Source organism: Mesoplodon mirus, assembly GCF_964341445.2.
Source record: "Mesoplodon mirus genome assembly, chromosome: 16".
NCBI classification, from domain to species: Eukaryota; Metazoa; Chordata; class Mammalia; order Artiodactyla; family Ziphiidae; genus Mesoplodon; species Mesoplodon mirus.
The window spans coordinates 65,035,778-65,061,301 of NC_138992.1; the positions used below are offsets into that span (position 1 = coordinate 65,035,778).

The 25,524-nt window shown below is 36.4% G+C and overlaps 1 protein-coding gene across 1 annotated transcript in view; it reads right to left on the minus strand.

Moving 5' to 3' along the window:
• The window catches only part of LOC309792173 (uncharacterized protein C8orf34 homolog), a gene marked incomplete at both ends in the record, with an annotated part of 320,311 nt that overhangs the window by 215,614 nt on the left and 79,173 nt on the right, over positions 1–25,524 (minus strand). Inside the window, 2 exon segments of the mRNA XM_082601544.1 lie at positions 5,988–6,160; positions 18,023–18,051. Coding sequence (XP_082457670.1) covers positions 5,988–6,160; positions 18,023–18,051 — 202 coding nt within the window.

Below are 25,524 nucleotides of genomic sequence, written 5' to 3' on the forward strand. Positions count from 1 at the left end.
TGAGACTCAGGACTGGTGATAATTTCAGGGAGAAGAGAGACAGCGAGGTCTGTAAGCAGGAATGAGATGCAAGGTTCACACCTCCCTCTTCTCCTGTGGATTGCACAAGTGAAAACTGCATCATTAGAGAGAAAAGAGGGTCCTGCTACTGGGAAGTAGGGGTCTTAATGCACACAAGTGGTGAGTAAGTGGGAAGAGGTGGGGTTTGGAGTCTTTCTCAGAGCACTAGGATTTCTGGGTCCCCTTATTTAGACTTTGAATGTGAATCTTAATAACAGGATTCTTCGAATACCTTCCTGAAGAAAGGCTGTATAGCAAAGCATTTAAGCACACGGAATTTGGAGCAAGATAGCCTGGCTCAGTCACTTAATAACTATCCAATCTTGGGAGAGTGATGTAACCATGCTGGGACATAGTTTCCCTATTCCTAAAATAGGTGTAATAGTAATGTTCTCAAGAGGATGAAATGGGTTAAGATATGTAGAGCACATACAGCTGTCTACTAATTGGTAATTAATATCACTATATATTCAAAGAACACAATGGGCAGCATCCTAGATATTTACATGTCTTTTCTTGAGCAGTAACATCCCACATCCCAAAAAACAGAGAAAGGAAATAAAAAATATCTTGGGACTTCCCTGGTGGTGCACTGGTTAAGAATCCGCCTGCACGTGCAGGGGACATGGGTTTCACCCCTGGTCTGGGAGGATCCCACATGCCGCAGAGCAACTAGGCCCATGTGCCACAACTGTGCTCTAGAGCCTGCGAGCCACAACTACTGAGCCCTCGTGCCACAACTACTGAAGCCTGCACGCCTAGAGCCTGTGCTCCGCAACAAGAGAAGCCACCGCAGTGAGAAGTGTGCACAGTGCAACGAAGAGGAGCCCCCACTCACAGCAATGAAGACCCAACACAGCCAAAAAGAAATAAATAAAATTAAAAAATATTAAAAAGCCAATTCTTAAAAAAAAAAGTGTCTTTATGAAAAAGAATAGCAGCTACATTTCAATGTGGAGTCAATACACTCTAGGACTCCATTTTGCTTTGGTCTAAAAGGTTAAGTTCTAAACCAGGATCAGCTGGAAAAGGACAGTTTAAAGTGGCCATGCCCTCCACTTCTTCCCACTGGACAGCCTGCCTCTACCATCTGTCCTCTTCCTCCTGGCCACACTCCTCCAGGGGGCCTGACCTTGCTCCATCTTGTTTCACACTCTGACTCTGAACACAGGTTGGTAAGTATTAATTTTATCTGGCCACATGTGCTCTCTTTGGTGGAAAACTGGATGATTCCTCTCTTGAACTATCTCCTAAGCTTGTTTATTTCACCATCGCAGCCTAATAGAGAAATCTGTGCCCTTTCTCTTGACTCTAATCAGAAATTAAAGGGTTCTCTTTTATTAAGGCCCAGGTTGTTGAAGAGATCACAAAAAGTTTCACACTTAATCGCTTCATTTTGATTTATGCAAAAGAGCTCTGTCTTTTTTCCTTCACGCCTAAATGTGATGTTTTATAATTTATTTAGCAGACATTTATTAAGTGTTTGCTACGTACCAGGCACTGTGGGCACTGAGCTGCAGAAATAAGACACATGTCCTTGTCATTCTCCTCGCTTTAAAGCAAGTACTTTGAATCTAGGGTTTTTGTTTTCATATTGGTCTCACCCAGTACCCAGCACATCACCTTGTGTTCATGCTCAATAAGTATTTAACAAATTCACTCTTTCTTTTTGAACCTCATTTTTTCTGACACGCTAAATAAGAATTAATTGAAGTAGATGTAACCTGAGTCCTCCAACTTGAGAGATGTGAAAATCCAGGGAAATGGAAAGGTTGGTAGTGAAACAAAAGAAGGAAAAACAGATTGGAATGTGAATAATGAGGAACAAATGGTAGATAATAAATTTGTAACTCCCAGTCACCAGCTGACAATGACCAAGGCCATTCTATGAAGGTTGAAGCAAGTATTTTCATTAAAATACATGGTTTGGTCAGGAAGATAGTGCTGGGCTATAAGAACTAGACACTGAATCCAAAATGTTGCCTGTCTAATAATAGAGTCCATCTATGAGTCTATGAGTCCAAAGATGACTAGCAATGTGTTTCATAAAATAATTATTTGAATTAGTATATGTATTTCCTAAATAAATAAATGAATGAATTCCTAAATAAATGAGAACAAATTTTGAATATATTAAAATGACCTCATCAATATTCTGAAACACATGATTTAGCTACATATCAATACTTCTTTTGGTTTTAAATATAAATTTGTGAGTCATAAGATAGAATTTCTGTATGTTTTAGATATTCTTAAGGTTTCTGTTCTTTGATTACTTTAGCAAAATCATTTTTGATTAATCAATATTCTTTGTGCTTAAAATTTGCATGTGAGAATATTCCTAAATTATCAAGTCTTTTTTAGTCTCTGCCACAGGTATTGTATATTTTCTAACATGTCCACAATAGCCAAACTTAGACAATATTAAGGTTACTTCTTTATTCTTGACTTCTTATGTTAAAGAGTGCCCTCCATCCATTTTCTTCCTTCTTGTTCTGGTTTATTTTCCATCATACCACTTATCACTACTTGAATTTATGTCATAACTTCATATATTTGCTTGCTTATTGTTTGTCTCTTGCTGCCAAGAGAGGAGCTCTAAGAGGAGGGGAACATTTCTAGGGTTTGTTAACAGATATATCAGAAGCAGTTATGAGCTTTAATGAAAAGGAACACTTCTTAATGGGAAGTGAATTTAGCTTTTAATATTTAATAAATATTTCTAAGTTGTAAGATTTTCTATCATTTTATGGCATATTTACCATCTAATAACAATGCCCACTTAATGAACAAAGCCAATTCACAAGATCTATAATATTTATTGATATTTTTCTTATTTTAATAAAGTGGTTCAGCTTAGAAGAGCTTTGTTAGGCTTTCAAGGCTTGATAAGCCTATTTAAAAATTCACATTATAATTTAGCAAGTAATTTTAGGAAATCTATTATCAGCTATTGCAAAGTCGAATTAAGATGGCTCAAAATAGAAGTATATAGGTTAACTCAATTTTTATTTACATTTATATTATCAATGTGTGATTATTTCAATAACTATACATGTACAATGAATATATATGCTTTCCCACTAACTGGCTAGACAAACCATGGCAAATGATGCCAACTGGTAGTACATGATGATCACAGGAAGCCAGCAATCATTCCCTAACACATTCACCTCTTCCTTATGAATCCTTCTTCCTTTTCTTGCTCAGATGCTTTAATTTCTTTCTTAAACTCTCTTAATCTAGAAGCTCTTGGAGAATCTAAGAAAGATGTGGCAGGAAAATGTCCATTTGCACACACGGGGCATTTTGCACATAATTTCAAGAGACTCATAGATCTCTTGAGTCCTTTCAGAGATCATGTAGGGGTCATGAACTCCACGTTAGTAGCCCTTGTCTTATTTTATTAGTTTCTCCATATTGCCCTCATAATTGCCTTCGTTTTAACCAGCACTTAACCTTTCAGGTGACAGCTATGTATACTAAAGTTGCTGACCCTCTTCACACAATGTTGTATTTGTAGGACCTAAGGAAAAAGTTCAGGTAAGGTATATCATTAAAGAAAAAAAAAGTTCCTGGAAAAAATCGTGGCTCAAAGTCTACCCATAAGAATCTCAAAGTTTACCACACCATTTATTTAATCTTCTCTAATCTAATGGTGAAAGTCCAGTCAATCATGTATGTATTGTTCTTAATGACGGGAAAGTTGGTCATGTACTAAAGATGGAGTGTTGTAATAACAGCCAATCAAATAAGACTTGAGCAATTAACAAGAGGGAAATCCATAATAGGAAAAGGGATAAAAAGTTAAGATAGACTATAAACAACCCTTCTTATAAATAAGTTTTATTAATCAGATGTCTACTCATGGCCTTCTATGTGCCACCTTCACTCACGTAACAGATGCCTACTGACAATGGCAATGCGCCAGACCCAGCAGGGGAGAGAAAAATGGAAGAAGTCATCTTTGAAAATTAAGTCTTCTCTTTCAAGAGTCTAGAATATCATTTAGTCTGTTAATGTTTAAGACTGTTAAGTTATAAATGACAAGATCATTACTATTTAAGGGCAAAAGCTAATACTCTAGTTATAGACTCTAGAGTCATTAAAAAATTGCTCCCCAATCTGTTTCTATTCATTCAAATAAAATCTAATGCTATGTGAGTTCCTGGTATAAATTCAGAAATCCTGGTTTTATATTAGAGGATGGGATATAGTTCCTAACCTGTACTTTATTGCTACTCTTTAAATTTAGTTCAGAAAGCATGCATTCTTTTTTTTCCTCTAATGGAGCATCTGGGCAGGATTTCACCACTTTCTTCATTTCATAGGTAATATATCAACTCAAAATTTAAAGATAGAGAAAAATAAAACTGAAAACACCTTTTCAGAACAAATATTTGAGTGAGATCTTCATGGATTAAGTTTTCTGGATAATGGATTTGACCAGGATTGCAGGAAAGATTCTCCTTTATTGGATATTCAAGAGGGAATAAGAGCTCACTGAAGCTAGGAAGAAAACAGAAGCACTAACATTTGCAATAAATAGCTCCTATTTATTATTATGACTAAACGAAAGCAAAATGAAAGTCAACATTTCTCTATCTTATGTTTAAGAACTAAAGATCTAGCAATGAATAAAGATAAAGGTCTAGTGGGTTTCATTAGTCTAGTGTTAGAAATAAAATTACCCTCATTGACAGGTGAAATTGATCTGACATTTCACAAAAGAAGGTAAATGGATTTTTAGAAATGCTTTTCTTCTCCTTATACAGTACACTTCAACTATTTAAATAATTTAAAGGTTATTTCTCATGGAAATAGAATCAATTTTCTATATGCCTGAAGCACTTTAACGAGTATTCTGAATTTCCTTCCCTCCAGCCAAGTGACAAGTCAAAGTAAAAAAAACCCTGAGAGCGATTACATTGTAGAAAATACAATTTTCTCCTTGAGAAAGAATAATTATTGGTTGCTGCTAAATTTAACGTAGGAAATACAAAGTTACTGTGGCTATGCTGTATATAGGAAAAACTCTTCTGTGGTGGTCAGCTAGTAACACTCACAGAAAGTTTAAACTCCTGTCACATTTTAATTCATGAGTATTTTTTCTCAATATCGTGTAAGCCATGCCTCGATAATGCTTTTTCACTCCAACTTCCGTGTAGAAGTTTTCATTTTTGTTTCGAATTTTACTCACTTCAGTTAGTATTACAAGAAATGGCTACACTGAATATACTGATACTTTTTCTAAAAAATATGATCTAGACTTTTCAAAATTACCCCACTTCTACCAGCATATGGAAACTTAAGGCAAATCTTCTGACACCATTCTGAGCATCATAGGGCTGAGTAAAACGAATTAGGGACTTTCAAATTCACAAATCACAATAGTTTCAAGAATAATTTCAAAAATTAAACACAGAGAATGTAATAATTACATTCAATCATAGTTATCAACTCTAAACTAAAGGTTTCTCTCTATATTCCATCTAACTCCACCTTGTGTAGTCTATCATACATTTAATAGTTTTCTTCTTGTTGAATAACTAGATCTTTATGGTACATCAGAAGTCCTCCCTCTCCAATCTTAACGGTCAGCCCAATAATATAGTAGGTCCTGTCCAATATTATAGTAGGTCTCAACTGACAGTTTATGTCCTGAAATTATTTTTCTATTTGGTTTTAGTAATAAAGAGATGATACTCTTCTTAGATGTAAAGAAAAAAAATCAAAACCAAATCTATAATAAAAGCAAATCTAATAAAACTCTAATTTTAAAACAGAGAAATTAATTTTTATCTTATATGTAACATAATTTTCTATATAAAATTGCCAAGAGTTATTTCATCAAAGTCGTGCACTTGATTTTCCCTTTGCCTTAAATGATTAAAATATTCAGAATCTTAGAAGACATCTCATCTCACCTTCCTGCAGGGCTAGAGCTATTATCTTCATTTTCCCATTGTTCATTTTTACTTCTTGGAATTGGGGGCTGTAGCATTTCAGCGGCCAGTGGATCAGCATCATTCTCTTCTCGACCAATCCACTCTCCAATTACACGGGGTCTCAGAAGAGAAGAATTAAACGCCACTGTTTCCTGAAGAGAAGAAAAGAATTTCTGTGCCTTAGATTACATATTCCCATTAACAGGACAACAGGGAAATAATCTTGTGTAGATTTTAAACTGCTTCCTCAAATCAAAATGTTCCTTTTTTTCTTTCTGAATTGACTTAAAATTTCAGTTTTCTCCATCTCTACTAGATGACTTACTCTCTATGATTTGTGCTGACTCGTGAAGGCCACTGTGATAAAGGATCCAGAAGTGAAATCTCTGGTTTGGACAGCCGCATGTTTGTTCCCAGGATGGCGGAGTAGGATTAGCATTTGTGACAGAGGAGTGTGTGCAAAGGCCCACACAGTGGAAGAGCTTGGTGCTGCTAGAAAATGATACATAACCTCTCAAATATGGAGGAAACTGAGGTGGAGTCAGGGAACAAAGTCAAGAAGAGACAGGGTTGGAAGGATGCATTGCCTCCAATTGCAAAGCATCCTGGACTTCTAGAAATCCAGTAGAGGTTGGAAGCAGAGCGCTATTGATGATGGGCATGCTATGACAATTCAAAAAAATGCTAAACTCTTTTCATAGACTTGGATGTGATGTGGCTCTTAAAATGGTATTTTAAATATTTAAATCATTTAATAATTTAAAACGAATACTGAACACGTGCAACTGCTACGGGTATCTCGGTACATGGGAAAAAAACAGATTAAAAAGCAACACGTATTGTATGATCTAATTTTTGTTTAAAAAATTCATATGGGTTTCCCTGGTGGCACAGTGGTTGAGAGTCCGCCTGCTGATGCAGGGGACACAGGTTCGTGCCATGGTCCGGGAAGATCCCACATGCCGCGGAGCGGCTGGGCCCGTGAGCCATGGCCGCTGAGCCTGCGCGTCCGGAGCCTGTGCTCCGCAACGGGAGAGGCCACAACAGTGAGAGGCCCGCGTACCACAAAAAAAAAAAAAAAAAAATCAATTAAGAACTCTAAGACAAAGGTGCCGCAGTATGGGGAAGCGACCTGGATCTCTGCAGTAGTTTATCAGAGATAGTCATCTTTGAAGTGGATGCCTCAGCAATCAAAGTTTAAGTCAGGTACTTGCATTATAAAAATAAACAAACAAACAAACAAAAACTGTCAGGGTTTATACTATAATCCATCAATCCAGCATTCATAGACTAATCCATTCATTTATTCATTCTTTTATATTTATTATGACCTACTATGTGCCAGATACTGCTTGATTTATTGGGAAAAACAATGGTAACACCAAAATTTAATGGTTTTATCTGAATGGAGGGACTACAGGTAATGTTAATTCTTCTTTTGGCATTTCCATGTCTTTTCAATATTCTATGAGAAATATGTACTTGTCTTAAAATGAGAAAAAATGTATTTTTAAAATATCTCGATCTAAGAAACACAGGCTTTTAATTTGTAATATTACAAGAGTCTTGAACAATTCCTTAAAAATTGAAATCTGATTTTCTGAATCTTTACAATTCCCCTAAATATTATACAAATACAATAATATATACAATGTAGCATTAATTAATATACAAATACACACCAAGAGCAACATGTGAAGTATGACTAAGACATATCTGATGAACATTTATTTATGCAAGTGATTATAAGCGATAGAAAGTAGCTGGATATCTTAACATTGATTCCCCAGCCTACAGGAAAATGTAGCAGATAAATTTTAGTGTTTGTATAATGTAGCAACTAATATGAAATCCTTCTGTATTTATATTCCCAAAGCCAGGAAATCAAAGCTTGCAGCTGTGAAATCATGCAATCAAATTAATGTTTTGCAATTACTGGAAAGGCATATTCATCTGCCACAATTTAATATCATTTGAAGCACAAGAATTAAAATTAACAGCAATACTGTTAAATTTTAAACCTATATTTGCATTTAAGAGCAGATTAAGGAAAAGACATGTTCTAGAAAAAAAATCTATAAACATATTTACAGCTTCAGAATCAGTTTTGGCCTGTGTGACTTTGAAATGTTACTTATTCTCTGAATTTTGTTTTCTCCAACTGTAAAATGGTCCTGATAGAAATTATAAAACCTACTATATCAAATGAAATAGTAAGAAGCATAGTTAAACCACAGAATTCTGTACATATGCTAGACACAATTACTTAAGGATGTGGTCTGTATTTAAACTACTTATAAATATGTGACGTAACTGGAAAAAATGGTACAGAACAGCAGGAATGGGTGAGTTAGGTAAGAACAGATGCTTGGTTGTCAATATGGGCAGAGTAACAGAACAAGGAATTGATAGTACAGGTTTTCATTCTATAAAGTTGTATTTTACAGAGAGTATATTAAAAAGATGGGATAATTAATTTAGTATTATCAATCTCTACATAATAGGACAGAACTGGGCTTCATAAGAATTGGGACAAAGAAACTGACCACTGTAACAACAGAAATGGGTGAGTTTCGGCATTATAAATGAAAAAAATGAAACAGGATTTAGAGTTGAGAATGATCATAGATTTGAGAATGATCATAGAGTTGAGAACTGCAGAGAATCAGAAATAACTTTTTGGTTGATTACTGGGAAATGAAATGATAGATGCCACTGCTATTGGAAAGTAGAGCACAGACAGAAGGATAAATAGTTTGATATGCAGCCTGTTTAACTCCAGGTGGCAGCAGAAATTTAGTGAGAAATAGCTGATGAGCAAAGCAATACAAAGAGCTGCAAATAGGGTCAGAGGAGTTAGGGAGTGAATATTTTACAGGTGAAAAGTGGGACTCTACTATTTTTATTTTTCAGAATGCACAAAGCTATTTTTATATTTACTCCTTTATGAAAATGTTATATCTCTAAAAATTCTTGAACATAGTCCATTTACTTGTAACAGAGCAAAATAGCAGATTTTTCTTTGGTTCTATTACTTATATTTGATTAAGCTAAGTAAAAATCTCTCCATAAATCTTTATGAAAGGATTTCAGTGAAGAAAGTGGTTCCACAAACATCAGTACATGGCAAAAGAAATTTTAAAACTTCACACTGAATACAAGTTTTGGAAAATATTTTAAGTACATGGATAAATAAAGCATTTAAAATTTCAGTGCTAAGGTGGATAGACCTAGAGTCTGTCATACAGAGTGAAGTAAGTCAGAAAGAGAAAGACAAATACCGTATGCTAACACATATATATGGAAATTAAGAAAAAAAAATGTCATGAAGAACCTAGGGGTAAGACAGGAATAAAGACACAGACCTACTTGAGAATGGACTTGAGGATATGGGGAGGGGAAAGGGTAAGCTGTGACAAAGCAAGAGAGAGGCATGGACATATATACACTACCAAACACAAGGTAGATAGCTAGTGGGAAGCAGCCGCATAGCACAGGGAGATCAGCTCGGTCGGTGCTTTGTGACCGCCTGGAGGGGTGGGATAGGGAGGGTTGGAGGGAGGGAGATGCAAGAGGGAAGGGATATGGGAACAGATGTATATGTATAACTGATTCACTTGTTATAAAGCAGAAACTAACACACCATTGTGAAGTAATTATACTCCAATAAAGTTGTAAAAAACTAAAAAAAAAAATAAATAAATAAATAAAATTTCAGTGCTAAACAATGTAAATCCTAATGATTCCTTAGAAATGTATAAATACATATTCCTTTGCCCTCCTAAGGCTAGAGGTCCCTAAATGTTCAGATTCTTAAACAAGTATGCTTAAATAATAAGAAAAGCATTAGTAGTCAAACATTCTCCAAAGGTCACAGATTTGCTTAATATTTCCTATTAATAGGAAGCTATCCTATCCAAGAAGTAGTTACCTTAGAGGAAGCCTACTCTCTCCAAGCAGCCTGCTCCCACTGGCTAACTCAGAGTGAGTTCAACAGCTCTGACCACTGGTTATCAGCACAGCATTTGATTATATTCCATGTTATTTGAATGTTTTCTCATCTTAATAAAACGAGCTGTTCATGGAAGGCTGGAATCATGTCTTAATTCCTTTCTCCTCCATAATAACTAGCACAATGATTTAATAAAGTAAGCACAAAAATCTGTCCTGATTGAATTAAACATAATTCAAAGAATAAAAAATGGTGAATTATGAAGTATCTTTATGTCTAAAAATCATATAAAAAATTCATGGACAACACTGATTAACAATTTTTTTAACTCTTTTCTTAAATTTTTAAAAAAAATTTTATTGATATATAGTTGATTTACAATGTTGTGTTAGTTTCAGGGGTACAGCAAACTGTTTCAGATATATATATAAAGAGAGAATATATATATATATATATATATATATATATATATATATATATATATGTATGTATATTCTTTTTTTACATTCTCTTCCATTATAGGTTATTATAAGATATTGAGTATAGTTCCCTGTGCTATACAGCAGGGTAAAGAAAAAATCAAGGATGCTGCCATAAGACCCTTCATTAAGACCTCTGAAAAAACCTAAGTTGGTGTCTATTAAGAATGTTGTTTTGCAACATCTAAAAAACCAGCAGTTAAATCTGGAGAGAGAGGCATGTCTTGTAAAGAACTGTGGATGTGGTTTTTGGCACAAGAAGAAGACAGGAATCATATACACAGGAAACCCAAACATTATTTGGGATAGCTGAATTGGCAAAGGCAACAGCCTGAAGTAAAAGGGACTGAGACTATTCAAGAAGTAAATGGCTCTCGGGGACCCATTTTTCTACACAAAGGAAGAAAATTGAGGAAGTTGCTCAGAGGCATCTTTTCCAATGCCTTCTTCAGAAGTGGCCAAAAGGTTAACAAAAAAGAAAGAAACCAGAAGCTGTGGAAAACAATAGATGGGGACTCCCAGAGAACCCAGTTTCCACTCCCAGGGAACAGAACTGGGGCTTAATTAAGGAACACCTCCCAACCCCTTGGACAGGAAGACCTGATGACATTTGCCCAGCAAGATTTAAGAACTGCTATGAACCAGTAATTTCTATAAACCTCTCATTATTTCCCTTCTCTAACAGAAATATTTAATGTGGTTATCCCACATCAGTCTCATCACTTAATGGAAAAGAAGAAACAAAACTATCATCATTCACATATATTTTTAATATAGACAAACCAAGAGAATTCAGAAACACGTTACAAATTAATATGAGTTCAGCAAGCTTACTGAATTTAAGATAAAATTAGAAAAATAACATTCATTCCTATATGCCAATAAGTTTTAAAATGTAACTTATAAAACAGATACCATTGACAATAATAGCCCAAAAGACAATGTACCTAGGAATCAATTTAATAAAAATCTACATGCTCTTTTTGAATGTAACTATATGACTTTATCATAAAACACTATAATATTTAATTAAATGGAAACATGCTTCGTTGATAGAACGACTCAGAAATGTAAAGACGTCAATTCTCTCATATCAATCTAAAATACAAAGCAATTCCAAACCCAATGGAGTAACAGAAATAAGCAAACGGACCAAAAGAGGAAAACAGAAGGCCTAGAAACAAGATAAGTGACAGAAGCATGTACATTTATGGGCAAATGATGAACTTTTCAATAAATAGTTATAGGAAATTTATATGTTCCAACTTTTTGCCATATTAAAAGAACAATTTCAAGTAGATTAAAGATAAAAAACAGAATTTTTAATAGAAAATAAACAGTAATATTTTCAGGATATCAAGTAGAAAAGAATTTCTTAAAACATTACAAGTTATTGTTCAAAGTTTCTGTTAATAGAAGGCACTATTTAAAAAGTGATGAGAAGCCTCAATATTTAAGAATAGATTTGAGACACACAACAAGAGCTGACATTCAGAATGTATAATAAACTCACACAAATCTAAAGAAAAGAAAAATAACTGGGCAATAAACATGAGCAAAAGAGACAAGTGGGGGGCTTCCCTGGTGGCGCAGTGGTTGAGAGCCCACCTGCCGATGCAGGGGACACGGGTTCATGCCCCGGTCCGGGAGGATCCCACATGCCACAGAGCGGCTGGGCCCGTGAGCCATGGCCGCTGAGCCTGCGCGTCCAGAGCCTGTGCTCCGCAATGGGAGAGGCCACAACAGTGAGAGGCCCGTGTACCGCAAAAAAAATAAATAAATAAAAATAAAAAGTAATTGTGTGTGTGTGTTTTACAGTATGGCAGGTTCTGCCATTGTTGTTTTGGCTTTAATATAAGCAAACATGCATCTATATTTTCATTACACTTACTTAGATAAATGATAGCACACTATAAAGACACTTCTTTTCCTTGCCTTTTTTATTCAACAATATATCCTGGGGATCGCTCTATAGTATCTACAGAGATATTCTTTCATTTTTATAGCTGTATGGTACTCTATAGTGGAAGTACTATAATTTATCTGTTATTCTTCTTTCAATGAACATTTAGTTATTTCAACTCTTCTCCTATTAAAGTAGCACAACAATGTATAGTGACCCACATTGGTCTTTTCATAGGTTTGCCAGTGTGTCCTTGGAATAGACTCATAGAAGTAGGATCATTTGATCAAAGAATAACTGCATATATAATTTTTTATATATGAAGACATTGAAAGCCTGGAGCTTGAAGGATGGAAAACAGTTGGAGAAAGGGGAGGGACGGACAATGAACAAAAATGTGGAAATAAATAAAAAATATGACTTGGAAGTACTGTAGTCTGGCTGCCGTGCAGTACTCCTTTTTTTCAGCACAGCACAGACTCTGAGTAGAGAAAAAGAGGAAAATAAAGCATAAGATATAGATTTGAAAGACAAAATGGAAACTGTTAATTCTAGTCTTAGAAATTTGGACTTAATTTGTGAATTAGCAGGGAGTCATGAAAATTTTTTTAGCAGGATTCCCTAGGTAGGGTTCCCTAAAACCAGAGGCTAACCAAGTGATACTGATGGGGTCTCTTTAAGTGAAACCTGCAAGAGACTGAAGGAAGCAGGAGAAGACGGGAAGAAGCTAGGCAAAGATATGGGTTCAGCTAAAGTCTACTCTCAGCCTATCCCATAAGGAGCTCTGTAATGTAAACGACAACTCAGAGTCTTATTTTAGTCAGTCATTGGTTGATGGTGAACCCAGGCATCTCTGGGCAGGATGGCTCCCACTGAGTTGAAACCATCCTCTGGAGAAGGGTGAGTCCATAAAGCACCCAATATTCACAGGAGTTGAAGGATGGGTCACACTGCCCTACTGAAGGGTAACTGAGCAGGAACCAGCCAGGCCTACTATATGGCATTTTGAAGGGTGAATTAGAATGGCAGGAGCCTGAAGAATTAGATAAAGATATGAAAGGTAACTTGGAAAGTGGCTGTGTAGGCAAAATAATGGCTTCCCAAAGATGTCCACATCCTAATCCTCAAACCTCTAAATATGTTACATTACATGACAAAAGGAGATTTGCATGATTAAGGTTAAAGATGCTAAAATGAGATTATCCAGATTAGCTGGGTGGCCCCAAACTAATCACAGGATTTCATACAAGTGGACAGCTTTTCCGGGATGCAGTTAGAGAGAAAGGAGACACTGTTGCTAGTTTTGAAGATGCAGAAAAGGGACCATGCACCAGGAATGCAGCTGCCTTTAGAAAGTGGAAAAGGCAAGGTTAACAACTTTCTCCTAGAACTTCAGGAAGGAATGAAGCCCTATTACACCTGATTTTAACCCAGGAAGATGCATGGTTTAACTTCTAAACTACAGAACTGTATGATAATAAATGTGTGCTGTTTCAATTTGTTACAACCACAGTAGAAAACCAATACGATGGCTAAGAAAAGGGACAGGAAAAGACTAATGAATAAGACATTTATTAAAGTCTCACAATTTTTTTAAAAAACCTTAAAAATAACATTAGCTTCTGTTTTATTTTTCCATATTAAGTAGAATTAATAATTCTTATTACCTTTATCAGAATTCATAAACTAACTTCAAAAGTCACAGAAAAAACAACTTCAGTGAAATAATAAGTGAATTAGAATATGACAGTAAAAGATCAGTATTTTATAAAGGTTGAGCAAAGTAGATCTTTAGTGAACCCCCAAAATTGTTAATGGAAGATTAAAAGGAAGAAGCTGTATTGATTTTTATTATTACATTAAAGACAGGTGTCAGCTCAACACCCATTGTAAATCATTCTTTTTTTAAATAAATTTAATTTTTTTATACAGCAGGTCCTTATTACTCATCCATTTTATACACATCAGTGTATACATGTCAATCCCAATCGCCCAGTTCATCCCACCACCACCACCACCACTTCCCCCACGGCTTTCCCTCCTTGGTGTCCATATGTTTGTTCTCTGCATCTGTGTCTCAATTTCTGCCCTATTTCTGCCCTGCAAACCAGTTCATCTGTACCATTTTTCTAGATTCCACAAATGTGTTAATATACGATATTTATTTTTCTCTTTCTGACTTACTTCACTCTGTATGACAGTCTCTAGGTCCATCCACGTCTCTACCAATGACCCAGTTTCGTTCCTTTTTGTGGCTGAGTAATATTCCATTGTATATATGTACCACATCTTCTTTATCCATTCGTCTGTCAATGGGCATTTAGGTTGCTTCCATGTCCTGGCTATTGTAAATAGTGCTGCAATGAACATTGGGGTGCATGTGTCTTTTTGAATTATGGTTTTCTCTGAGTATATGTCCAGTAGTGGGATTGCTGGGTCATATGGTAATTCTAGTTTTAGTTTTTTAAGGAACCTCCATACTGTTCTCCATAGTGGCTGTATCAATTTACATTCCCACCAACAGTGCAAGAGGGTTCCCTTTTCTCCACACCCTCTCCAGCATTTGCTGTTTGTAGATTTTCTGATGATGCCCATTCTAACTGGTATGAGGTGATACCTCATTGTAGTTTTGATTTGCATTTCTCTAATAACTAGTGATGTTGAGCAGCTTTTCATGTGCTCTTGGCCATCTGTATGTCTTCTTGGGAGAAATGTGTATTTAGGTCTTCTGCCCATTTTTTGATTGGGCTGTTTGTTTTTTTAATATTGAGTTGCATGAGCTGTTTATATATTTTGGAGATTAATCCTTTGTCTACTGATTCATTTGCAAATTTTTTCTCCCATTCTGAGGGTTGTCTTTTTGTCTTGTTTATAGTTTCCTTTGCTGTGCAAAAGCACTGAAGTTTCATTAGGTCCCATTTGTTTATTTTTGTTTTTATTTCCATTACTCTAGGAGGTGGGTCAAAAAAGATCTTGCTGTGATTTATGTCAAAGAGTGATCTTCCTATGTTTTCCTCTAAGAGTTTTTAAATCATTCTTTTCAACTACAGTTTTAGTACCAGCCTGAGATTCACATTTTCTTAGCGAGAAAAATGCAAGGCTGTGAGTTTCATGGTCAGCAGAGGGCGCCATGGGGCAGGCTCTCCCTCTCCCCCAAGGGGCAGGCAAAGGATGGTGGTTTGGCTCTGGAAGCCTGTGTGTCCTCTGTATAACTTTGTACTCCTGAATATCAGATATGAGAGTGGGAACAATTTTTTTGCACTGACATATTTTTTTCAATAAAAGCTTATTTATTACAATAGTTGGCATCTTCCTATTGAAAAATAATAAATATGTAATAAATTTCAGCAATATCCAAGAAGCCTTCAAAAATAGGAACATTAGGTAAGTAGTGAAAATCTGCAGTTTATGCAGCTTAGTTAAATGGAAACTCCCCTGAGCTAGTGCTTAGAAGAGAGGAGGGGAGAGGGGGGAGGATGTATCCTAAGGATGATATTTAACCAAGTGTCAAGGCTTCCACATTTTTATCCAATGAAGGTGAAATCCATTTTCAGTTGAAAGAACAATTAGTGTGTCCTTTAGCTCACCAAAAAAAAGGCTGATGTAGAAACCAACCAGGCTGCAAGTCAGAGCCCAGGAAAAAAAGGGAAGGACAAAGGCCAAGCAGTCACACAAGCTAACTTATGGCGCAGGCAGGGCTTTGCGGAATATACTGGAAGGAGCAAAACAGTGAACCCAGAAATAGTGATGATTATGTTTTTGCACTTAGAATGAACACAAAAAATAAATACAAGACAGGGATTATTAAATTTCTGCAAATTATAAGGAAAGTCACGGTATACAGAGGAGACGAGCTGGGGCAAAGACAATGATGGACAGAGGAGGACTAGAAGAGCAGGACAAAGCTGGGAGACCTCACCCGCCACTTATTCTACCTGCTATGTTATACAGTCAAGATCTGGTTTTGCACATAGTACAGATTGAAATTTAAATAATTTAAAAATATTGGGATGGTTTATCAGTTCATATTTAAAAGTACATTCATAAATTTCATTTATTTAGTAAATCAGAAATGTATTTTTTGGTACAAAATTCAAAAGGTATAGTCCTATTTGGAATAGAAGGATACTAACTTTATTGCTTTTGTAAATTATAATTATTACCTTATAGTTTATTATTTTAAAATGTCATGATTTATATAATCCCATTTTTTGCACTATACTTTCTATCACTTTCTTTCTACCTATATATCTAGGCACCAAGCCAAATTTCAATATGTTTTCTCTTTAGAGAGACATCTGGACCAATGTTCACCAAATATTGATAGCTATTTCTAGGTGCTTCTCTTTTTTCCAATCTGATGTCAGATTTTTTTTCAGCCACAACAGACTGAATGCAGAAGCAGATATGAAAATCTAAAATTTTCAATTAAACCAGACAGTAAAGAGATTTTCAAAAATGTAAACAGGGCTTCCCTGGTGGCACAGTGGTTGAGAGTCCACATGCCAATGCAGGGGACACGGGTTCGTGCCCCAGTCTGGGAAGATCCCACGTGCTGCAGAGTGGCTAGGCCCGTGAGCCATGGCCGCTAAGCCTGTGCGTCCGGAGCCTGTGCTCTGCAACAGGAGAGGCCACAATAGTGGCGTACCACAAAAAAAAAAAAAAAGAAAAAAAATGTAAACAATGCCACTTTCTCACAAATATCTTGTTTTGGAAAATAAAGTATTTTTCATAAAAATGTTATTTTTGTTAATGTAATGGTTTTATCAGTGCTATTTTTAAATGAATAAACGTAAAATTTTTTATCAGTTTTAAATTCTAACATGGCAAATATTGATAAATGAAACCTATATAAATTAAAGCTTTTGGGGTCCTCTACATAATTTTTAGGAGTATAAAGGGGTCCTAAGACCAAAAAAATGAGAACTTCTATTTCAGTGACTCCTACATGTATAACTCTAAATCAAATCTCACTCATGAGCAAGAACTCATATAAATATGTTTCATAGACAACTCAAACTAAACAATTCAAAAGAGAAATCTTGATGCTATCCCAACCTGCCATATTTGCTATTTCCCCAGGTTTTCCAATTCTGTTAAATGGCACCACAATTCACCTACTTGCTTATCTTCCAAACCTAGGAATCATCACTGACTGATTTCTTCTACAACTGATCTATTAGCAAGTTTCACTGACATTACTGTTAAAATATATTCCTAATCATATCACTTCTCACCACCTTCACAACTATCACCCCAGTCCAAGGCACCATGATATTCCCTTGGCATCTTGGAATTAAAAAAAAAATCTTACTGAGTAAGGTTTCTATTGGGTAGCTATAGAAAAGTACAAGTGTCTTCCATATCACCATCATCATCATCATCATCTAGATACAGGCAGAATCCAAATAGTTTATATTAGTTTTCATTTTTAATATAGTGATTCAGTGATTCAGCTTTCTCTAACCAAATTCTAAAACTCTCAACTCAAAAGAACAGATGATATTATATATTTCATGCAATAACTTTCTTAAAAGAAAGCATATAACTTTGAAAGTTTTAAAATGTTAGCACCAAATAAATTATATTTGAACACTTTATGTTTCAGAAACTCTTTCATTTAGACAATGGATTAAGATGTAAGTTCTATATTTTATTTTCATTAGATGGTTCAACGTACCTTATCGAGTTCATCTGAAATTGCAATACCTGGGATTCAAGAGAGAGAAAGAAATAAAAAAGTTTTAGAAGCAATCCTTAATAACCCAATCTTAAAAACAAAAATGAAGGTTCCAATTTGTAGAACTAGTGAATTTTCCATCCTACTTTTTCTTTTTAAGAGTGCTTCAAAATAATGTGGTACCATCCTTTCTACTGATGAAAACAAATTAGAAATTTAAGTCAACTGTAACAGAGTGAACTGCTGAAACAATGCAAATGATCCAACAAAAACAAAACAAATACCAAACAAAACAGGTACCTACAAGCCTACCAGCCTGTAGGCTATTAAATGCAGAGCAAACTTGCAAAGACAACTGTAGAGATGTTGTCTTTATGTGATGACAATCAAGTGCAACTTAGCCTGTTACAATTTTGTTCTTTCTTAAGACCTGATTCAGATTCCTAGAGTGATAAAACATTAAGGCAGAAAGGTGGTTGTAGGTCATGTATTTTAATTCCCCTATTCTCCAGATGAGACAGAATAGAGGACTTAAGGAATCTGTCCCACATTCCCTTAGATCAACAGCTTCTTGAGCCAATGGATAAAGATTCCTCCTCACAAGCTCCGCTTCTCCCATCTACACACTCCTCAATGTACGCCAGTCCAATATTTGTCTTTATCATTCTTCCAAAATTGTTCTAAGTTAATAACGTAAGAAGTTTTAGTTCTTAATTTATTTCTCTGTGATGAGAGACTCTGTTAACCCCACTCTCTTTCTTGAAATGCTACCCTACCTTTTCTATTCTCCTTTGTCTCCTTCACAGGAATACTCTTCTCTGAGGGTAGGGAGTCCTTTCCTGAAATGCCAAGGGTACACTTCCCTTGGTAACCTAACCCATACCACGGACATTTTTATTCCTCTATATGGTGATGACCAGCAAATCTTTATCACCAGCACAGTCTTTCTTCTGAGCCAGTTGCTGAATCCCTGTGGGCATTTCAGTCGTAACACGTCAGGCTAAAGACATAATCCTCCCATTGTCTCACTTCCCCTTCTGTTTGAATGATGTTGTGCCTATGGCTGCACACAGGCACTGTGGCCAGGCACTGGAGCAGGTGTGGCCAGCCCTCAGGTTTAGGACATAGGACAGAGGGAAGCTGGTGTCAAACCCCAGTGTTGTGGGTTTTTTTGTTTGTTTTTTTTTTTATGTTGCCGTGAGAAACTAGAGGGCAGGTCTTCACAAAAGCCGTGAAGGCTCCCTTCCTGCCCAGTGTTAGGAGACAGGGATGTTGACAGCCCCTCTCTCACTGCAGCCTCTAGCACTCGCTCAGTCTCTCTCAGCTTTAGCACTTTGTTCACGGTCCTGTGTCAGAGCACTGAGCTCTATCTTCCATTTCCTGAGAAAGTATGTGGGCTGAAGGTGGTTTCATTTTTTTGTTGCTTTTTAATTGTATATCTTTTTGTATGAAAAAAACTATATTTTGTACTTAACCAGATATATTTTTCACCCCAGGTGGGGGGTATTCTTTGTAAAAAAATAAATGAAATAAAATAAAGGTTTTTTTAATGGCAAAAAGTTTTTTTTCTTGTCTCTGAGATGGTGTTGAAGAAGTTATTAGAAAGAAAATATGTCCAAAAGAGCGTTCCCTCTACTTCACAATTCACATGGTTGAAAACCCTGTAGAGAAAAACCATTTCCTATTGACCGTAATGAATACAGTCAGAGTGTGGGTTGGTGGGGTGAAGAGGGAAGGAATTTGAGCTACATTGTCTTTTGTCCAATTCACCAAAGAACTGTAGTGGGATCTTCTGGTGGTCCAAGCTAGTTTTCTACATCTATAGTTAATCATTACTAAATTCCTTCAACTTTGGAGTGCATGAGGCTTTTTTTGATTTTTGTTTTGTTTAATGAGCTCTTGAAATTACAGGGAAATGAAGTTTGTGAGGGGATTTGGAAGGAAAGGGTTATGGGTCTCTTTCATAATTTGGTTTCATCATGGAGTTTCTTCCAGTATAAGCCTGGTTTATATGCCAGAAGACATAATACAGGACTTAAGGATTTAGAGTTATGACCATCACGTTATTTGAAGGCAGCTACCGTTTTTTTTAATCTCCACAGCTCCCATTACAGTTCATATCCAAGCACATGATCGTAACCCAGTAAATGTTTGCTGAATATTCAAACCAAGCCTCGCTCCTTAGGATATGCTTCAGCAGTTTGTTACTTCCTTGTAGAGTACTAACAACAGACCGATGGCACAATTCCACCTCTAATTGAAATGATTTTTATTATTCCTAAAGGAGTGACACGTGATGAGAAACCCTGAGATGGCAGAGGTTAGCATACTTTCTGATTCCTGGTTCATTTAAACCTTTGCAGACAAATCTAGTCCTAGTAATGTAATAATTCCAAACCCCAGGCTCCTGGAAGTTCATAGCATCAATATCAACTGAACAGAAAGTAGGACTGAAGAGATTCTTTTCCACGTCAATCTTTGTCTGCATCTATCTGTCATTCTCAGCAGCTCTTCTGTTCTCTCCTGACTGTCTCTCTGTCTGTTTTTCTTTACCAAGGGGTCAGTCTCTAGCTCTGCTGTCATGCTGACCATCACCTTCCTGGGCCAAGAGGCAAGGAAAATTCTAAAGTCTGAAGTCCAAGGAGACACAGAAAATAAGAACAGACTGAAGCCAACGTTCAGCAGACTCTAAAGCACAAGAAAGAACGAACTGGGTTGGAAGAGAAAATCTGAAAGTAGTCTCAAGAAAATGAACCTGAGTAAAGATCCCCTCTCTGTGGAGGCTACTTTACCCGTTGCTGTATCATCTCAGTCCACTAAAACTAGTAAATTAATCACACACAAAGCAGAAAAAATACTATGCCCTACTTCATCTCAATAAATGGCACCAATCTTCCCCTTGTAGATAAAACTAGAAACACAGGTGTATTCAAGATGAATTTTTCATAACAATATTCCATAAAATTCTTCTTTGGTAAAAGTTGTTGGTAATTAAGAAGTTTTATGTGTCGCTACACTAAAACAGAGTCCGGCCATGACTTTGGGGGTTTGGGGTGACCTAAGCTTAACAATTATTCAGGAACTTGCTGTATTATGAAGGTACCTGCTTCAACAATTCAGGGAGGGAAGGCTTCATGAAGGTAGCATTGCAGCTGGGCAGCATCACTACTGAGTGAGTGTGGTGAAGAACTCTGAGATATTCTAATGAGTCTACAGTAGGGAGTACATGTGAGACAGACAGATCCCACAGCTTTCTGAGCAATGATAAACATTTCTAGAGGTCTAGCATATCACACATTTATGAATATTTGGGTTTAAAAAATATATGAAATTATTCAGGCTCACTTGGAATAACTGAGATTTCAAGATAAGTACCAAATGGTTTATGTAAACATATTAGTCCAGTTCATAGAAGTCAAATATATATTTCAAATGCTTATATTTACATTGATACAATATTACAAAAATGTTCCTTTCCAATATGATTTCAAGATTAGAACTGAATATATTGTTTAAAAATAAATATTTAAAAGACTTAATCTATTTTAAAAGACAGAAAGGGAGAGTAGGTACATAAAACAAAATTTTCTTTCTCATCCAAAACCATAAAAATTAGATATCTGGAATTAAATAACCCATACTCTATTGTCTGAGATTTTTGAAACTCCCTTGATTATTTTTAACTTTCTGCATTAATGCCCTTGGCCCTGCAAAAAGAGTTTCCTCACTCAGTTTTTAGAAAGTGATCAGTTGGTCTTTAAATTTCTTTTACACCTCAGACTTATGAATCCATTATTCATAAAGATAGCAGCAATACTTCACCTATCTAGAGTGTAGCCAAGAACTTGCAGGTAAGTAAGTCAACAGGCCTTAATGACCTTGAATGGTCAAAATGCATGTCACACAGAACTTGCACCTCACTTGTGAGCTAGCTCCCTACACCCTCTGTTCAGTCCATTTTAGCAAGTATCAGGAGCGGTTCTGCAGGGCCAAGAAATTTTACCAATGGAAAATTAAGATGAAGAAAAAGGTTGCTATGAAGACATATTAAAGTATAAGAAGTGATGAGTCCCAGAATAAAGCTCAAACTAACTAAATGGGGGACTTGGTTTGGGAAGAAATCATGCCTCTAATTGTTCTAAAGGTCTGGTCTTACATATTTTTTCAGATACCTATTGTTATATTTTCTTAACATTTAAATATTTTGAAGATTTTTACCTAAGAATTTATCTAAATAAATACTATATATTGTATAATTCTTTAGGCTCTCATTATCCACGTCAAATTGCCTAGGAAATTGTTCACTTTTTGTATTTCGATTTTAATCAAAGCTTAACCTCATTAAAAGCCATTGAAAGAATATTAAAGAAACGCTTCTTTACAGAAGCAGGAAGCTCTAATGAGAACCGTTCATACTGAGTAGCCAGGATATTTCTCCCAGTGCCAAGCAGAACATTCACAGCTATTCCCTGAGATGAGATTAACAACTTTTAGGCACTTCATTAACTCTCAAAATCTATCTTATTTTAAGGTATATTTTTAAATTTTATAGAAACTGAGGAGCAGTGGGGAACAGAATATGCGAGAGAAAATACAGTGGGTTGCTACAATATGTTGTAAGGAAAGAAGGCCCAGGATTTGATTACGGGACTCTTGATGCACACGGGATCACATGGTCTTCCTAAAAGCCCAAGTGAGATCTTACAGGAGACACTGTCCTTTCAGAGTAGCCAAAGAGGCTTGGCTTAGGGCAGCAGTGGTGTCCCAGATAGAAGTGGGCTTCTTGGAAATGAACAGGGGGAAATGAGTTCCTTCAGAAACTAAGCTTCTCTTCTAGATAAAGAGGCAAGGGCTCCCACAGGCATATCAGAGCTTGGGTCCTGATTCTGCTGTACTGCAAACCTATCTGGATACTTTCATTTGTGTCCTTCAACTTATGGGCCTTTCCATTTATTCCAATGCTCAGAGAGGTCTCAGTGGTATCAGGAATTTCTTCCAAAACAGTTCTCACATTCCAAGCTGTGCTACATCAAGTAAACAGGAGCCACCTGCTCCACCAAGATTTCCATTTTCCCAGGCATCAGGTTAGCCCTAGAGTTAGAATCAGGTTGTAACTAAGAGAAACGAAAGTAGCAAATTTTCACGATTCTTTACAGCTTAGTCAATGTAATTCATTTCATGAGAGTAGATGAGAAAATTCATATGGTATAAACTGGAAGTAGCTATTTTCCAAGGTCTGATTCCCTACTGGAAAAAATCCCAATGATATCAGAATGTAAAGACAGATTACCCCGATTCTTCCTTTTGCAAAAAGCCTATTTTATTTCATTTGGTCAAACCGATACATATTTATCACAGAACAAAATAAAAAATATAATAAAGGGAAAAGGAAAACAAGTCTCCACTCATAAATAATGACAACAGTTTCTTGTGAATTCTTCTAAATAATTTTTTGAGCATATACAGGCATACATACAAATGCTGTATGCCTCTATATGCATATATAAAACAAAATTAAAGGCAAACATACTATTTTGTTATCTGCTTTTTGTATAAAACTATATTTTTATATTAGTAAATATTTTCTACACTATCATTTTTAATGACTATGAAGTATACCATTGTGTGAATGTACCATGATTTCTTTATCCATTTTTCTTTCTCTAATAAAAGATACTTAATTTCCAGCTTTTCCTATTATGAATCCCATTGCAGGAAACAGTGGAAGCACAGCCTGGAGATGGCTGCACACACAATGAATGTGTTTCCCATCTTTTTTTTTTTTTTACCAAGTTATCTGCCACTTCGGACAGCTAGATTTTCTGAAATATTTTCTCTCCCTGATTTTTTGAAAGCATTCTACCTTGGTTTTCCACCTACCTGTCCGAAAATTCCTTTTCAGTGTCAACTAGATCACTTTTCTACCTGTATCTCAAATGTTGATGGTGTGTGTTTGGGGGAGGGCTCTTTTTCCCTATATGCTAAAGATTCCTGTACCCATATCCCTAATCAAATTTCTTCTCCAAATAGACAATTTACACACACACACCACACTTGACTGCTGGGAACAGAGAAGGGCTATCCACGCCATTTGGATGTACCAAAGGTGTTCGAAACAACATTCCTCCTCCACCTTCAAACCTCTTGAATTCCTATCTGAGGCAGAGGCCTTGATTACAGGTAGTACCTTGATTATAAACAAAACCAAAAAATAAACAATCTAAGCACATCATTCTCTCTTTATCCTCACACCTCTTTCATAGCAATGAGTCTTAACCATATAATCTTCTACACTTCTTAAACCAGCGGTCCCGTCTTTCTGCCCCAGGGACTGGCTGCATGGAAGAATTTGTCCACGGATGCGGGGGGGCGGGGGAGGGCGGGGATGGTCCAGGCGGTAACGCGGGTGACAGGGAGCGGGAGATGAAGCTTTGCTCGCTCGCCCGCCGCTCACTTCCTGCCGTGCAGCCTGGTTGCTAACATGCCGCTGACCAGTACCAATACCTGTCTTAAACCATTCCCTCTTTTCTATCCCACAGCTACCGCTCTATTTCAGGCTCTCATCGTCTGGTTTTTGCCCTGAGACATGAACCATATCAATTCCATCTTCCACCTGGCACCAGAGTGATCATTCAAAAACACAGGATCACCTTCACCCCCGACTCCCCTGCCACCTAGACTTCCACCTTCGTTGACTTTATTACTCACTTCATCCTTAATGCATCAACAATACAAAATTTTCTTCTTTCTCTGAAATGTTTCTGTGAATTTTCTTCCTTCTTTTTACACACATGCTTTTCTGTCAGGAACCTCCCACTTCATGACACACCTTCACTCTCCTTTTACCTTAGCTTTACCTTTTTATCCTTACAGACTCTACTCAGGTATATTCTTCACCACGTTGGCACTAAACCTCCTTGTTGAAGGCTCCCACAAGTCTCCTTATGAGGCTTTGAAATTCTGCTTTTCACAACTCTCTCTCCTACTAAAAGGTAAACTTGAGGTCTGCATACAATGAACAAACGATTACCACATCATCTGCTTCCATTTTCACTCATAGGCTATTATTCCCTAACTCCTCAGGCTGTCAGAAAAGACTTTTGGGGGATGTTCATGATTGCTGAACTAAAAAAGTCATCTGCTATTTTTTTCTTGGCTGAGTCCCGATGGCTATTATCAGTCACAGAGCATAAATATCTGTCCTCTGTTCTCCCAACAGCTGGGCTTTTTTCCTTGGAAAAGCTCCAGCCAGTGTTTCACATGAACTACAATCTGTAGACCAATGTCTAAATGGACTAAAGATACTCATCCTATCATTGCCTTCCTTCACAGAAAACTGCCCAAAGCAGCAAAAGCCTTAGGCTCAGAAAAGACTTGGGCTCCTACTTGCTTACCTATCTGTTTAATTTAACAGACAGGCCACAGTTAAAGCCAAAGATCTCAGCAAACAAATCAAATATATAAAAACCAAAACCTATGTAATATGACATCAAAGGCCCACA